At 51.0% G+C, this 14,971-nt stretch overlaps 1 protein-coding gene across 5 annotated transcripts in view; it reads left to right on the top strand.

Moving 5' to 3' along the window:
* The window catches only part of Tox2 (TOX high mobility group box family member 2), a 124,672-nt gene extending 114,006 nt beyond the window's left edge, over positions 1-10,666 (top strand). For 2 of the 5 annotated variants that reach the window (XM_027423503.2, XM_027423505.2), the window contains exons 4-9: positions 1,484-1,723; positions 4,800-5,027; positions 7,173-7,253; positions 8,003-8,395; positions 9,113-9,240; positions 10,600-10,666. In XM_027423503.2, the coding sequence (XP_027279304.1) occupies positions 1,484-1,723; positions 4,800-5,027; positions 7,173-7,253; positions 8,003-8,395; positions 9,113-9,240; positions 10,600-10,666 (1,137 nt within the window). Of the gene's footprint in view, positions 1-1,483; positions 1,724-4,799; positions 5,028-7,172; positions 7,254-8,002; positions 8,396-9,112; positions 9,241-10,405; positions 10,443-10,599 lie in introns of those variants that run through there. The other 3 variants (XM_027423504.2, XM_035446989.1, XM_035446990.1) reach the window with 2 other exon arrangements.
* The last annotated feature ends 4,305 nt before the right edge of the window (positions 10,667-14,971 follow it).

The raw sequence follows: 14,971 nt of genomic DNA, 5'->3' as shown, positions 1-14,971 counted from the left end.
ACCTGTCATTTATATGAGGTTTTCGCCCTCAAGCTTAACCACCAAGCCATCTCCCTAGCCCTGCTCTCATTTTTAAGACAGTGTCTCCCCATCTTAAACCCGGACCTGGCAATTCTAGCCAAGACCCCAGGATCGATCCAAACATCTCCATTTCATCCCTCCCCTCACCCCACCTCCCAGCCCTGATGCCGGGGGTCACAGAGGAACACCTAGATGCTCCCTTTTTCCATGCATGCTAGAGATCTGAGCAGGGGTCCTAATGCTCGCAAAGCATGCTCTTTACCCAGTGAGCAGGTTCCCGGCTATTAACTTTTAAAACTACAACAAAACAAAGGGAAATAAGTGAATTTTGAAATATAATTCAAAATTGGGGGGCGGGAATTCAACAATAATCTTTATAAGCCAGAAGGAGAGGTTAACAAAGAGAAAATTAGATATTAAATAGTTAGAGACCAGAGAAGGAGAAGGGCTCAATTTGAGATCGTGTTTCTTTGTGACAGGATCTCACTATGTAATTCAGGCCATTCTGATGTTACAAGCATGTGCCACCATGCCTATAGATATCTGATTCTTTTTGTTGTTTTCTAGGCAGGGTTTCTCTGTGTAGCTCTGTCTGTCCTGGAACTCACTCTGTAAATCAGGCTGGTCTCAAACTCACAGAGATCCCACTGCCTCTGCCTCCTGAGTGCTGGGATTAAGGCATGCACCACCAGACCCACCCCACACTCACCCCGTATGGGGATTAAAGGCCTGTGATCTGATTCTTTCAAAGGGAAGTTTTGGAACCCCACATAAAATAGAAAGCCTATTCACTTGTTTAATGAAGAACAAGTTGAGAACATGCAGGCACTTAGAAATCAGAGAGCGGAAATAACAAATGCAAAGGAAATAAAAGTAATTCTTAAGCCTAAATAAACCATGCAGGTATACTGTGTTTGTCTGGCTCAAGAGCACACATTATTCTAAACCTGCAAAGTAGTCAGATTACACATCTTTCAGATGAAGAAACTGAGTCCCAGTGAGGTCAAATTTGGCTGGTGTCACCCCCCTGGCTAGGGACTGGGCCAGGATTCAAAAGTGGGCTTCTAGCATCTGCACTTTTGGCTCTGCATTGCTGCACAGCCAACAAGGCAGAGCATGGAGTTCAGCATGGAGTTTGTATCATGAGATGATCCATTCGTAGCTGGACTGAGTTCCTGTAGGGGCGGCATGCTGACCATCTACCCAGGGCAGTTGCCAACAGTGTGGAAAAGTGCCAAGGGACCCTAGGGACTTGGCAGTGCTCTGCATCATGCAGAGGTCGGGGGGAGAATGGAACTCCACCTTCAGATTCTCCTATGGGGATCCCTGTGGGAAGCACAGTCCAGTGTGGAAACGGTGACTTGCCACCTCTCACCCACAAGTTCCTCCTCTGAGACTGAGAGGCAAGTGTGGTGATTGGCAAGGCAGAGCCTTCTGACACAATCACCCTGTCTTCTCTCAGATCCAGGAGATGGTCCACTCGGAGGTAGCTGCCTATGACTCAGGCCGGCCAGGGCCCCTGCTGGGCCGCCCAGCGATGCTGGCCAGCCACATGAGTGCCCTCAGCCAGTCCCAGCTCATCTCTCAGATGGGCATCCGGAGTGGCATCGCCCACAGCTCCCCATCACCCCCAGGGAGCAAGTCGGCAACCCCCTCTCCATCCAGTTCTACACAGGAGGAGGAGTCGGACGCCCATTTCAAGGTACATGATGTGGAAGGGTGAGCTACAAGGTCCCTCCCCACTGGAGAAGGGGCTCGGCCAGGTCATGGCATCATGTCCCTCTGGGAACAACAGGAGGCTTAGTCTTCTGTTGGAAAGCAGGAGTCAGCACATGGGCCTCTGGTCAGAAGAATGGCACCTGAGCCCTAGGGAAATCAGGCTGTGGCTACTGACCCTACTGGAAACCCTCTCCTCCAGTCAAGAGGCCCAGAGCCCAGCCACAGTGTCCATGACAGGAGGCCCTGAACTGACCAGGGTTCTGTGTGCTTCTCCTCTTCCTGGTCCAGCATCATTCTCAGGATGAGCTGGCCTGTATCACAGTCCATGTGGGGATGAGTTCCTTCTCCCTCACTTCTTCCTTCCCCTTACCCTCTTTTCTACCACCCCGCCCCCACCTCCTTTTGCCATCCTTGGTTTCTACACATTCCTGGGGACTTAACCTAAATCCTTGCCTGTGCTAGTCAAGGGCTCTCTTGCCAAGCTGACTATGGTTTCTGTTTTGTTATTTTAGTTAACAAACATTTCTAGGGTCTGGAGATAGAGCTCAATTGGCAGAGTGTTTTCCTAGCAGGCTCCGAGATCTGGATTCGATCCCCACACCACATAACCTAGATGTAGTAGAGCATGCCTGCAATCTTAGCACTCAGGGAGTAGAGGCGAGGGATCAGAAATTCAAGGTCATCTGGGCTGGGGAGATGGCTCAGAGGTTAAGAGCACTAGCTGCTCTTCCAGAGGTTCTGAGTTCAAATCCCAGCAACCACATGGTGGCTCACAACCATCTATAATGAGATCTGGCGCCCTCTTCTGGCCTGCAGGCATACAGGCAGACAGAATACTGTATACATAATAAACAATTTAAAAAAAAGAAATTCAAGGTCATCTTAAAGTCCAGTGTTATCCTTAACTACATAACAAAGCTAGCTGTCTCACAAAAACAAACAAAAAACCAAAACTCTATAAACCACAGACCAGACACTTCTTTCTACAAGCACACAGTAAACACCCATTCCTCTAGTCCACATAACAGTCCTACATGGTAGGTAGTATTCACTATCTCCATTTGGCAGATGGGGAAACTGAGGCATGGAATAGTTGATTAACATATTAGTGCTGTACAACCCGAATTCATACCCAGATAGCTGCAATGCAGCCCGGTGTATGCACCCTTAACAACTGCCCTGTCATATCTGACAGCCTTTATCAATTCAGTGACTGCCTTCAGAACTGGGGCATTGAGAAAGTGCCCCTATGCAAGCATGAGACCCTGAGTGCTAGCACTGGGGAGACAGAGACAGCAGGATCCCCAGGGCTTGCTGATCAGCCAGCCTAGCTGAATGGGACACTCCAGGCCAATAAGAGACCTTGTCTCAAAAAAGAAAATAAAAAGAAGAAGGAAAAAAAAAAGATGTACAATACTTCAGTAACCACATTTGAGATGGACAGCTGTCTTCCACACCCATGCGCATACACAAGCATGCACGCGAGCGCGCACACACACACACACACACACACTCGAAGAGACCTGTTTCCGGTGCTCACCTTGCCAAGGCTTCACCAAGGGCTAACGGGGTAAAAGCCTAGAGAGTTCCCCAGGGACACTTGCAACAGAGCCATCATTGCCGCAAGCCCTGCCAAGTTCCCTGCCTCTCAGACATGAGGTCTGAGTCTATCCACTGGTCCAGAACTTGCCATCTGTTTATTATATTGCCTTCATCTTGTTGGCATACAGAAGCACAGACCTCATTGTAGGATCCAGGCCTTGGTTCAAAGGCCTAAGAGTCCCCACAGAGAACAACAGGGGTCTGTGAAAAGCATTCCAACACCTCCTCATCCTGGAAACCCTAAGTCAAGTGTGTTTGAGACCATGACCTAGAGCCTGTTCAGGTGGATTCTCTGACTGGGTGGCAGCCCTGTTGCCCTTGCCCCTTCCCAGGGGGAGAGCCATTGTCTAGAGTCGCACCCAAAGTGTAGTGAAGGTGGTCTGCCCTTTATAGTTAGAGGCATTAGTTGGATATTATTTATGATCTGTGGCTGCCCTTGGCCACCACTAAGTCTGAGTATTGGGTGAAAGCTTGGGGATTTGGATGAACAACAAGACGCCCTGGTCCTTTTCTGAGAGAATGTCTCCCACCTTTATTGTGGAGCAGCCTTATACACAAACTTACAAAAACCGCAGGTAAAGGGATCACAACAGGATATTGATGCTAGTGGGGTGAGGTCAGGAAAACAGGAGGTACCTGTGGCTATGCTGGAAAACAACTCTTAGACACCCCGTGGGGGCTGGGTCCCAACAAGGGTCATGATGGGGCATGGCAGAATAGTTGAGAAAAACATGGAGACCCCGGAAACAGGCCCCCAGCAGCTTGACCTTCTTATTCTTGCAGATGCTAAGGGTCTGAGAGGTGCATGCAAGACCACCTCATTGTCTAGGAGAATGGACCGTTGGATTCTTATTTCCATTTTGTGAGACAGGGTGTCCTTATGCTGCCCATACTGGCCTTACTATCTCAATCCCCCTGTCTCAACCTCCTCAGTACAAGGCTTACAGGCATGCACCACCATGCCTGGCTTTAGGCCTCTGTCATTACTCAGTATTGGTCGGGAGACTTTGAAAGTCTGCAAAGATAGATGTTAATGTGGCGGGGACAAAGTGCTAGAAAAACAGAAAAGGGTTTTGCTTAAATTTGGAAGTGATATAAACACAAATGGTTTCTGTCCCTGGGGAAGAGTAGAGAGTCCCAGAGTGCTGATTTTATTGCTGTCTAGGACACTGGCTAGCCTCACCGACACGTTAGTACTCTTCGCTCAACAGTATATATGTCAACCTGTGTTTATGTGTCTGTTGCCACCCTCCTCCAAATGCATGACAGTGCAGGCTAAGCTGCCTGGGTACGAACCCCTGGTGGGGCAGCCCTTTCTCTGCCTGGGAGAGACCAGGGCTGGATGTGTCTGAGGTTATAGCTGCTGAGAAAGCCTAGCTTGGCCCAAGGTTAGCTAGAGCCACTTGGGCTAGGAGTCCCTTGACTTCCTTAGTTTACTGACTCCTCTCATCTGGTAGATCTCGGGAGAAAAGAGACCCTCAGCAGACCCAGGCAAAAAGGCCAAGAACCCAAAGAAGAAGAAGAAGAAGGACCCCAATGAGCCACAGAAGCCTGTGTCGGCCTATGCTCTCTTCTTCAGAGACACTCAGGCCGCCATCAAGGGGCAGAATCCCAGTGCCACCTTTGGGGATGTGTCCAAAATAGTGGCCTCCATGTGGGACAGCCTAGGAGAAGAGCAGAAACAGGTGAGCCTTGGTCCCCTTCAGAATTGTCCCTGAGACTTCGGGCCCTGCAACCAAGAGCGTGATACCAGGCTTGGCCTCTGGGACTAGAGGCTCCTGCATAGGGGCTTGTATGCTTTGTTTGCCCATCTATAAGCTGGGAAGCAGGGTTCCTTCATCCCTGATGATCCACAGTGCTGTGCACTACTGCCTTCACTGGGCCCCTGCTCCCCCATCCATAAACTAGGGAGCATCTCCATCCACACTGACTCGGACCTTTCTGATCCACTGGCCGTGTGGTCTCTCTGAAGGCCTCCAGGTGGAAGGGAGCAGGGCCGGCTCATGCAGTTGGAAATGCATTACCAGCTAGTGACCTCAGGCTGACTACCTAACCTCTTTGAACCCTGGCCTCCCTACCTATTGACTACCATGCTTGGAGCATGCCTAGGCTAAGCACCATGGGGGCCCCCCTCCATTACCTTATTGCATCTTTACAGCACCCCAGGGAGTCACCATCCATTGGCTCTTTGGACAGTGGAGGGTGTGGTGAGGACTCCTTAGGATTCTGTCCACAGAACAGTAACAAGCTGGGGGCAGAGGAATGGATCACAGATGTGAGTTGGGCGTGTCCCTTATCCTATTTGGCAATGTGGAGATTTTTGTGGAATAGTCTAGAGCTGGTAGTTTAGGAAATAGTCTAAGGCTTGCTGGAAAGAAATGGAGACAGACAGGGCATGGCAGAGGACATTGTCAGAGAATTCCCAGTGTGTGCAAGAGGAGCTCTGGATCCAACCCCTTGTCCTTGTTAACCCGCCTGAGCTGCAAGGGTGCTGGATGAACCCCGGCTTTGTTAGCCATTGGCTGAGAGCTGCTCCAGGGGAGCATAATCCTCTCACATTTCCTGTCTCACTTATGTGGCAGGCCGGGGTCTTGCTCCTAGGAAGAGGTCTGCGATGGGGACTTTGCTGTTGCCTTGGATGCTGTGAGCTGCTGCTGCTGCAGTGGGAGAAGCCAGGGAGGCTGGCAGCCTCCACTCTAAGACCTTTGCCATTTTCTCATGTTGTGGGTTGTACTGGGCTCAGCAGGGTGGTTCCTCAGCCACCCTTGATGGGAGCTGTTTATGCTCCTGCAATCAGCTGCAACACATGAGGCATCTTCTTCAAGATGGCTGAATCTTGTGTGACTAGTCAGGTGTCTTAGTCACTGTTCTATTGCTATGAAGAGACACCACAGCCAAGGCGACTCTTATAAAAGAAAGCATTTAAGTGAGGGCTTGCTTACAGTTTCAGAGGCTTAGTCCACTATCACCATGCCAGAGAGAGAGAGCGACATCCTGATCTGCAAGCAGAAAGAGAGAGACACAGAGATAGAGAGACTGAGACAGAGACAGATAACAGACAGACAGAGAGAAGTAAAAAGACAGACAGAGACAGATATATCCTGGGCCTTGCATGGGCTTTTGAAACTTCAGAGTCCACCCCTAGTGATACACTTCCTCCAACAAGGCCATACCACCTGATCCTTCTCAAATAGTGCCACTCCCTAGTGGCTATGCATTCAAGTATATGAGCCTATGGGGGCCAATTTTATTCACACCACCCTGCCAGGCTTGTTCCTAGAGCAGCCAAGGGCCATTCCAGAGTCTAAACACTTTTCAAGTTTTCTGCATTAGTTTGTTATTATGCCACTGGCCGAATAGTCTCAAAACTGATCCCCAAATCACTGTGAGAAAGTTCTACTTAAAAGGCAGGGACAGATTGAAGGTGAAACACGCTAGGGCCATTCCTACAGTAACTTGTAAACCAAAGTCTAATGCTAATAGTAGCAATCATAGCAAAATATGAGTAAGAGCAGGCTTCGTGTCAGAATACAAAGGGCAGCATTAGCATGTTGGTGTTACGCTGAGTCAAAAGAGAGGCTTCTGGTTGACTTGTCTTTCTGTAGTCACTTGTGACAACATGATGGTTGAGGAACTGGAGTGTAGCCTGGCTCCTATACTCCTGCTGTGATACTCTCAACAGAGAGGGGCCGGGGGTGACTGACCCAGCTTCTGACCCAACAACCTTCATTCATGCCTGGCCCTGGAATCCCTACTTGTCATCCCAGCCTCTGCACTGAGGCTCCTCTGTGACGTTTTCTCCAGAGTTGCCCATGTCTCGGATCTTTCAGGCGTATAAGAGGAAGACCGAAGCTGCCAAGAAGGAGTACCTGAAAGCCTTGGCGGCCTACAGAGCTAGCCTTGTCTCCAAGGTAACGTAATCCCTAGGCAATGTCCTGATGACATGCACCACTGGAGGGATAGAGCCAAGGTTGGGGCTCATGGGAACAGCAGGTAGCACTGACCTCAAAAAGGATGAGTGGCACCTGTGTGTCACACCTTGGGAGCACCGCCAATGTGGCAGCCTTCATGTGAAGTTCATTTCATTGACTTCCTTCAGCAAGAGGGGCTAGCACTCAGGGGGCTCATCAATGAGCCTTGGATTGGCCATTCGAATGGCTGTCGTAGGTTCAAACACAGCTTTGCCATCTTAACTCCTGACCCTGCCCTCTCCTTCTCTGTCCACACCAGGGCCAAGGTGTGGTTCTGGGGCCCAAAAGGAGGCAGAGTATTGTCCTAGAAGCTGTCACTAAGGAAATGACATCGGGGTTGGGCTGGAAAGGGCCGAGCAAAAGGTACTTACAGAGTGGAGAGAACCGCATGAGCAAAGGTGGGAGTGGCATACACAGGGTGTGTCTCATCGCTGGCATTGATCTCGCTGCCAGGGTGAGAAGAGGGACCATACAGGCGAGGAGCCCACATGAGGGGAAAGGCAGGGCTGACTGGCTGATCAAAGCCACGTACTCGAAGGTCCCTGCGTAGTTATGGCTTATTAGTTCATACTCCACCCCTTAGCACAGTGTAGAGCCATCCAGAGGCCTTGCAGGCTGCAGACCTACCTGGTTGACAGTCCCCGTTCTGCATTATCCCTGGTTTATTCCTGGCTTCCATCTTCCTCCAGAGCCCTCCGGACCAAGGCGAGGCCAAGAATGCTCAGGCAAACCCACCAGCTAAAATGCTCCCACCCAAGCAACCCATGTACGCCATGCCCGGCCTGGCTTCCTTCCTGACGCCCTCCGACCTGCAGGCCTTCCGCACAGGAGCCTCTCCTGCCAGCCTTGCCAGGACGCTGGGCTCCAAGGCCCTGCTGCCAGGCCTCAGCACATCCCCGCCACCACCCTCCTTCCCTCTCAGCCCCTCACTGCACCAGCAGCTGCCACTGCCCCCCCACGCACAGGGCACCCTCCTCAGCCCGCCTCTCAGCATGTCCCCTGCCCCTCAGCCTCCTGTCCTGCCTGCCTCCATGGCGCTCCAGGTGCAGCTGGCGATGAGCCCCTCACCTCCAGGGCCACAGGTAAGCAGGACCAAGCAACAGCCTCCTGTGACTCTCACCAAGAGAGAAAGCAGCTGGTGGGGTGCATATACTAGCCGGGCCGCTCACCAACTGTGTAACCTCCGCCATGACACCGTACCTCTCTGAGCCTCAGTTTCCAATTCTCTGAAATGGGTCTAGAACACCTGCCCTGAGAGACACTGGCTACCTCAGGCAATTGATTAGTTGCCAGATAAGCTTTGTTCCAGAGCCTTCTCTTAGACCACTGTGACCTCTGCCAGATTGTCCCAGCTCCTTGCAATCTCCAAAGCCCCAGCCTCCAGTGATGGTTCCACAAATGGTTCTAAGACATGCATCACAGCACAGTAACCCCATTTTACAGATTGGAAAAAACCCAAAAGCAAAGTCACCCCCTTCCCAGACTCAGCTGAGACAGGGGTTGGATTTTCTTTTTCACGCTTTCTTTTCTTTTTTCCTTTGTCTTGCTGGGGATGGAAGCCAGAACCTCACACACACCAGGCAGGAAGTCCCTCACTGAGCTGCACAGTCAACTCAGATTGAATTTTCCCAAAGATCTTCCACCAGGGAGAAAGGGGAAGAGGCAGAGTGGCCATTCTGTGTGGACCCAGAACATGTCTCTGAAGTGTAGACACCCTCAAACACACAAAGATGATGCCAGCTGCTGGAGAGGTCCCCCTTTCTCTCTGCTCCTCTCACTGCCCCCTCCTTCCCCTGTAGGACTTCCCACACATCTCCGAGTTCCCCAGTGGCTCAGGCTCCCGCTCACCTGGCCCATCCAACCCTTCCAGCGGCGGGGACTGGGATGGGAGTTACCCCAGCGGGGAGCGCGGCCTCGGCACCTGCAGGTCAGTCCTCCCCAGACCCCCTTCCCTCTTCATTCCTGATAGGGGGCAGGGGAGGACAGGGAGACAGTGGGGGACTGTGAAGTAGGTACCATCAACCCAAGTGGTGGATGCTTAGAGTACAGGAAACAACACAGAGCAAAGCAAAGCCCGGCGGGGGCCACAACTGACTGGATATGAGGTCTGAGTATTTAGTGGACAGTGGCATCTCTGTCACCAGGCAGTGTGTCCCGCATCCCTGGCCACCAACCAGCCTTTCAGCATGGGTTCCTTGCTTTGCCCAGCCTGCTAGTGCTCCGGCACTTCATGAACCCTGCCCTTGCTCCCACCCCTGACCTTCCAGGGAGAGCCTTTGTGGGTATGCAGACTCGGTGGGCAGGGATCCCTCCATTGCCCAAGCAGGCACAGACTCTCCAACCCTTTCCCTTCTACTGTTTCCCTTCCCAAAAGTCAGGTCCCAGGAGGAGTAAGTTCTTTGTATCTGAACTTCCTAAGGCTGGCCCTTCTCCCCTGAGTGAGAATGTTTGATCCACAACAGCCTCTTCTAGTCTTTCTTGTTAAATGTGGAGTCTTTCTACGTAGCCCAGGCTAGCTTTGAACTTGTGAGCCTCCGGCCTCATCCTCCCACAGGCACAGGCCACCATATTTGGCTTGCCCTGTGCTGTATTCTGAAGACAGAAAGGTGTCTGCCTTTCTGTGGTTCTGTTTGAAATGTACAAATGATGTTGTGATTAACGGTAGACATGGTGGGGGTGCTTGATGTGTATCTCTGTTGGGAGAGTGTTTGCCTAGAATGCATGAAGCCCTGGGTTCGATTCCCCAGCGCCACTTAAACCTGGTGTGGCGATGCATACCTAGAGTCCTAGGACTTGGTGGAGATTGGGATGGAAGCCTGAGAATCAAAAGTTCTAGGACATTCTCAGCTGCATCTCGAGTTCATGGGCAGCCTGGGATACAGAAGATCCTGTCTCAAAAGACAAACACAACAGATATGAAGCAAATTAAACAAACAAACTAGATGGTCCCTGGTAGAATGCCAGGAGGGGTTCGTGGTTCTTGATAGGCAGCCCCTCCTTCAACCTAAGGGATGGCTGATCAGAAGGAGGGACACAGGCCCAGGGCACAGGGTGGGCTCCTGTAGCTGACAGCCCCCTACTCTCTCCTGCAGCCTGCTCCCAAGGGATAAATCGCTCTACCTCACCTAATCCCGCCTCCCCTCCCTCCCTGAGGCTCTCCGGAGGGCACTGCTCCGAGCCGGAAGGGCTGACCACAGGAGAGAGGCCATGGCAGCAGGCAGGGTGACCGGCCAGCAGTGATACACCTATGCCCCAGGGCTGAGTCTCTCCCTCGACCTCCCACCAGACTCTGCAGAGGCAGCCCACCGCCCACCACCAGCCCAAAGAACCTGCAGGAACCTTCTGCCCGCTGACCTGCTTGCTCCAGGGTAGCTGTGGACCCCACTCCTTGGCCTGCACACAGTCCCCTGCGTCTGGACTTCTGGCCCCAGCCCAAGCTCACCGGGCTGCCCCCCCTCGAGGTTGCTTAGCAACAGACACCCACCCCAGAAGCTGGGCCAGCTACAGGTGTGTTCTCGGTGGTGTACACAAAAGATCCTGAAACCCGCGCACTGTGGGTTCCGTGTAAGTAGTTCACTGTTTTAGAACCGTGCTGAAGACATCTGTAAGATTATTTTGCGGGGAGAAAGAAAGTTTCTTTTAAGGTTAAAAAAAAACAAAACGAAACAAAACATTTTATAAGACCTTTAGCACATTTTTTTTTTTTTAAGTTTTATCTTAAGGGAGACGTACCCAAACAGCTGTCAAACTGATTCTTATCTGCACACAGAGAGAATGGGAGCTTTTAAAGCCACACCCAGGGACATTCTTCTCCTCCTTCTCTTCCTTCTCTTCCTCCTCTTTCATCTTCTTTCCCTTCCTCTTCCTCCTCCTCTTTGTGTTCTTATTTTTCCTCCTCCTTCTCCCTTCTTCCTTTTTTCTTTTTTCTTCTTTATCATATATCCACCTATTTAAAATCTCCAGCAACAATTTTGGCCATCTATTTATGAAGAAAAGTTGAGAACAATGGTGTGGTTTCTCCTAATGTGTGTGTGGTTTGGGGTTTGGGTTTGGTTTAAGCTTTGGTTCATGTTGTTCGCAGCTGTCTCCTGGCCCTTGCAATGTCTGTCCTGGTGCCCCAGTGCTTCGCTCAGACCTCTTTGTAATAAAACTTCTGAAAAGTGGCAAGCAAACCTGTGTTGTCCAGCGCTTTTTCACCCAGGCCTGGTTACCCTATTCCCAAAACCAGATAACGGAGCAGCAAATAAAGGAATGGTACCCAAATGTCCCTGATGACGCAAACACAAAAACTTGCAATACAGTTTTTGCAAATAGAATTCAAGAACACATTAAGGGCTGGCAGGATGGCTCAGCTGGTAAAGGTGGCAATCTGAGTTTGAGCCCGAGACCCACATGGTGGATGGAAGGAACTGATTCCTGGAAGTTGTCTTCTGACCTCTACACACAAATAAATAGTGTAACTATAACTGTTTAGGGAGATCTAAGGACACATTAAAAGGATCATATATCATGACCAAGTTGCTTTCATTCCATGGCTGCAAGATTGGCCCTGCATCTGAGTGAGGCATGTGGCATGTGGTGGTGGCTTCACTAGGTCCAAGTTTCTTCTGAGGGCAGACTAGGACTTCTGTCACTCACCTGTCACTCACCAGCATGGGGGCCTGTGTACAGGCAAAACACATCCCTGACCTCAGCTACAGCATAGATGGAAGGAGATAACAACCCTGTTAGTTTTGTGGCACAGAGTAACTGCTCAGTAAACCTGTGTTGAAGGGGTGGAAGCTATCATACCTAGTGTGTGAGGGTATATGAGAGTCAACCTTGGGCTTTCCAGGTGAGATCTAGCTCTCCAGCCACTGACAAGCATTGCTAAAATCCCAGTCAGTGCATCCTGGAAAACACTGGTGTTTTCAATATGCACAGTCATGTTTTGTATGATTTCATTGTGGGGCTGGCATGTGTCTCTCTGTTTGCCTAGCATACCAGACACCCTAGGTTCCGCTCTCAGTACCACATAAAGATAAATAATTTTTTAAAAAAAGTTGCTGGTGTGAAATAGAGCTGACTACGCAATATAGACATGAACATAACATCTGAAGGGAAATAGTAACAGGACAGTGCCACAGGCTTCTGGCAGTGATGAGTGGGTCTCTCTCTGTGCATGGAGTTCCACCCTCAGAAACACACATCAGCTAGTGACAGAGAGCCCAAGGCACAGGAGGCTTTTCTTCAAACCTTCCTTCAGGAAGCATTCTAGACCCAAAACTCCTTAACCCAGGCTCCCCAGCAGCTGCTAGGTGGTGACACTTTAAGGTAGTAATTGTCACAAGTTGAACTCTATGGGGAAGAATGACAGGGAGGGGTCGGGAGGCTGCTGTCAGATCCCATGACACAGCTCTTGGTTTGGTTCTCCAGTATTTGACGTAGGCTCTTTGAAACAGGGGCAGATGTCCTGCTCCAGACAGAGGAACCCACATTCACATCACCCTGGAACCTCTCATTGCCCCTGCGGGCCACACCCCTCATCCAGAGGATGCCTAGATGCCTAGGCTTGCTGAGAGCGGTTTCCTCTCAAGGGCATGTTGTAATCCTCCTGGGAAAGAGACAGAAGAAAACCTCAAACAAAGCCAATCACCACAGTTGCATCAACACAACCCAGCAACGTGGAACACAAACCTTCAATGAAGCTACAATGTCCTTTCTGTGTGGAACTTGTTGGTGCCATAGTGATGGCTTTCACATATCTTGCTTTTACCAGGCACCACTAGATCAACAAAGGTAGTCCCAAGTCAGCAGAACCCGGGGCCAGGAGAGTCCAGCAAGGTGCGCCCCCATCTTCATTGGTGTGCAAACTATTGGGGCCATTTACAAGCAAGTTGTGTGCCTGGGCTGGCCTCTTGGGTGCTGAAGTGAATGCCAACTGTCTTCTTCCATTTGAGCCACCATAGCAGAGCACATAGGTGGGCCCACCGCCAAAGACATCTTTGCTCAAAGCTCTGGAGGCTGGTAAGGCCAAGATGCTGGTGAGAACCAATTCCCAATCATAGACAACTGCCTTGTGCCTTCACACAAGGCACCAGGTAACTGTCTGGGGTCTACTAGGGCACAAATCCCAATAATGAGGGCCTTATCTCTAGACTTTATGGTCCTCCACAACCCCCACCTCCACATTCTGTGACACTGAGAGCTAAGGTTCCAACACACTACTCTGGGAGGCAGAGGGGTGAGAGGCAGACTTGTAGTGTATAGCACCAAATATAGTGGGTGTTGTGTGCCCTAGGTCTCCTTCATTGGCAGCTGCTCCCCCTCATAGTGACACCTGTGTCCCAGAAGAGGACAAAGTGCCCCTGGAGCTGCCCAAGCTAATGGTCTCTGAAAGGTTCAGGCATTATGCTGGCCTGCCCCTGTTACCTGGTGGAACAGGCAATACCCTGGTCAGCCCAAGGTTCTATGGGAACTAAGTCTGCACGCAGGTGCAGAGGACACCTTTAAAAAGACAGATCCCTGCCCATTTACTCTCTCTGCTTCCTCTCTCTTTCTCACCTATGCTCTCTCTCTGCCTCTCTATGGCGACCGGCCATGGCGGTCAGTCATTTATCCTGTTCCTCTCCTCTTCTTAGTCTCCCCACTCTGCCGGGCCTTATAATAAACTTATAGCCAACATGTCTCATGTCTCAGCATTTCTCTTTTCTTCCTTTTAAACAAAAGAATAACAGTCTCAGCAATAAGAAGCCTCGCTGTGAAGGTCGCTTGCGCAGGGTCTCAGGAGCCTGGTCCTCCCTTAGCTGCAGGCCTGCTGCCCCAATGCCTCCCTCCTCTCTGAGAACCCCACTCAGCCAGAATCTACATCTGAGGTCCTGTGTGTTTCTATGTGAGCAGACTCCGGATGCCATCTGGGTTCATGGCCACAGTAGGGCCACAACCATGGTGCCCACAACTGTAGTTGTTTCTGCACACACAAATGTCAGCCTGGGAACTTCAGCCCAAGCCCAAGCCTTGGGAAGTGGAGTCCACTACTGTCCACTCCCTTCTGCAGTGGTCACAGCCACACCCCATGCTGTGGGTTGTCCCCGGGCTCTGCATCCCACAGCTGTGGCACGGGTAAGAGACTCTCACAGCTGCAGCACCCTCCACAACACCTGTGTGTCACACCTTGGGAGCACCGCCGGTCTGTGGTCTGGACCTAGGGTGTCAGGAACCGAGAACAATTCCACTAGAGAATTTTTCGGGGTCCAAACCTCCGGTTCCAGTATACAGGAGCTCCGGTCTGCACTGTATTGCAGATGCTAGCTGATTTGCTTTTGGATGACATAGCCTCAGTGGAGAATGTCCCCTAGTTTTGCATCTCTACAGAGCTGGGCATTTGCATAGGCCTGCACCAGGGCAGAGGGCGAGGTCTACATGAGGAGAGACAGTTTGGAGGTATCGGCGGGGAAGGTCGAGAGAGAGGTGGAGGTGAAAAGGTCTTGGGGTCAGAGAGAATGGTTAGAAAGCAGTTAAGGAAAATGCTGGAATAAAGGGGAGACTCCAGTCTGCAGCATGGGACTGAGAGTTCTCTAAAGATGACAAGATGCCTGTGTCTAGTCTTTATCGCCGTTGGGTTGCTAGGAATTTCCAAGTCCACAGTCCCCCACTCAGGCCGACCTCATGGCTTCTGT

Source organism: Cricetulus griseus, chromosome 6, assembly GCF_003668045.3.
Source record: "Cricetulus griseus strain 17A/GY chromosome 6, alternate assembly CriGri-PICRH-1.0, whole genome shotgun sequence".
In the NCBI taxonomy this organism is placed as follows: Eukaryota; Metazoa; Chordata; class Mammalia; order Rodentia; family Cricetidae; genus Cricetulus; species Cricetulus griseus.
This window is presented reverse-complemented; position numbering and strand designations above follow the sequence as displayed.